The sequence below is a fragment of the Odontomachus brunneus genome, unplaced genomic scaffold, assembly GCF_010583005.1.
Source record: "Odontomachus brunneus isolate Ranch 3 - 2012 unplaced genomic scaffold, Obru_v1 Obru_scaffold_010, whole genome shotgun sequence".
NCBI classification, from domain to species: Eukaryota; Metazoa; Arthropoda; class Insecta; order Hymenoptera; family Formicidae; genus Odontomachus; species Odontomachus brunneus.
In genome coordinates this window covers 2,920,109-2,921,749 of record NW_022639460.1, presented here as the reverse complement: position 1 = coordinate 2,921,749, position 1,641 = coordinate 2,920,109, and the positions used below count along the sequence as shown (strand labels likewise).

The following is a 1,641-nucleotide window of genomic DNA, read 5'->3' as shown; positions in this document are numbered from 1 at the left end:
ATATATATATATATATATATATATATATATATATATATATTGCTTCAGATATAAAAAAAATAAAAAGGAAGATATAAAAAGGAAAAATAAAAAGGAAAATGTTATACATCGGCGCCGAAATCACACGGGCTGACCCTTCTGGATTAATTGGTTGGTCCCTCCCCCGATTAAATATTACACAAATTAACAATTACCGTACAAATTGATCGAAATGATACAAGCTGAGCGCGATGTATCCGATAATAATTAATTACAAGTTCGTATGCAATTTATGTTGTGTCACCGAGGGAATCTCACGGATCCGAGTTAGATTCGATCGACTCGCGAGAATTCCCCAGGAGGTTACAGGGTTAAACCACGCGTGCTGGCCGCTCGGCCACGAAAAAACGTGACGGCGACGACGGCGGCGGAGGGTCCGCCCGATCTCGTGAAGCCCGAAAACCGTGATTCGTGACCGAGCCCTTTCTCCGGTCCCTGTCTCGTCCTTCGAGACTTTACTCCACCGGCAGATCCCGGCGGAGATAATCACGCGATTCCGGATCTCGGATATCTCGCCGCTCACGAATCTCGCGCGAACCCGCAATCCGTCGTCTGCGTTCTCCTCGCTCGATCTGCCAAAATCGACGTTACGATTCGATGTTTTCTTCCCTCCTCCATGCGAACAACGATATGTAACCCCCTCGAAATTAACAACACCAGCAAGTCGCACCTTCCATTTCGCGTATGCGCTCGACACTTCTTACCTTGTCCGAGCGTTCACGACCGTGTAGAACGTTTCCGTTCTCCTGAACTGGTTTAATCTCGAGCTGTGCGGCGCGGTACAGCGCTCGGTGCATCGTGGTGGTGCAACGAGAGGAGCGCGAGGGCGCGATTACCGTGGGCGTATCCGCGAAGTTAACGCGGTGTCCGGCGATCCGGCTACTTGAGTAGCGACTCCGCGTGCCGAGGAACAGGTAGAGTCGGGGCGAGCGAGCAAGCCGCAGCTAAACCGCCGCATCTACGAACGGAAACCAAAATCTAAGCTGAGCACCTCGTCTCGTCTCACGGAGAGACTTATTTCTATAAAAAAAGAAGAGAGAATCTATAATGAGAATATATAAATTTGCCTATCACACACACTCTGTTTTTCTCTCTCTCTGACTTATCGTCGACGAAAATACACGTATCTTTGCATCCGAGAAGGCTAAGAAACACGTTCCTTGCCAGCGCGCAATATACTATTCAGGAAAGTTTGACACGGATGTATGTGGCGTTTGACACGAATGCAACGAGTGCAGCGCGGCTACATTCTTGTCGCTCGCGACCCAATTATCGTCGCGACGTTCGTGTTCGCGTTCGCGCGCGACTCGAGGCGAGGAAGGCAATGAGAGCGTGAATACCGAGCTTGTGAACCAGTTCCGAAGCTGGGAAAATCTCTCGATGAGGCGTTAACGCCCGCAGATAAGGCGCACGAGACACGCGTTTTCGGCCGAAGTCGTCGCGGTAGAGGTTATGTCGGTCATAAACACGAGCAAGATAATGGGTCCTTTTCTCATAATCACGTTTAATTAGAAACAACAACGTGAGATCGAGAGAAAAAGACAGAGAGAGAGAGAGAGAGAGAGAGAGAGAGAGAGAGAGAGAGAGAGAGAGAGAGAGAGA

General features: G+C 49.1%; 1 protein-coding gene across 2 annotated transcripts in view; it reads right to left on the bottom strand.

Annotated features, from left to right (window-relative positions):
- The window catches only part of LOC116840462 (probable ribonuclease ZC3H12D), a 25,638-nt gene that overhangs the window by 19,717 nt on the left and 4,280 nt on the right, over positions 1–1,641 (bottom strand). Inside the window, exon 1 of one of the 2 annotated variants that reach the window (XM_032807196.1) lies at positions 744–978. The exons of the other annotated variant lie outside the window; for it this stretch is intronic. Coding sequence (XP_032663087.1) covers positions 744–836 — 93 coding nt within the window. The 5' untranslated portion in view covers positions 837–978. Of the gene's footprint in view, positions 1–743; positions 979–1,641 lie in introns of those variants that run through there. 2 annotated transcript variants of the gene reach the window in all.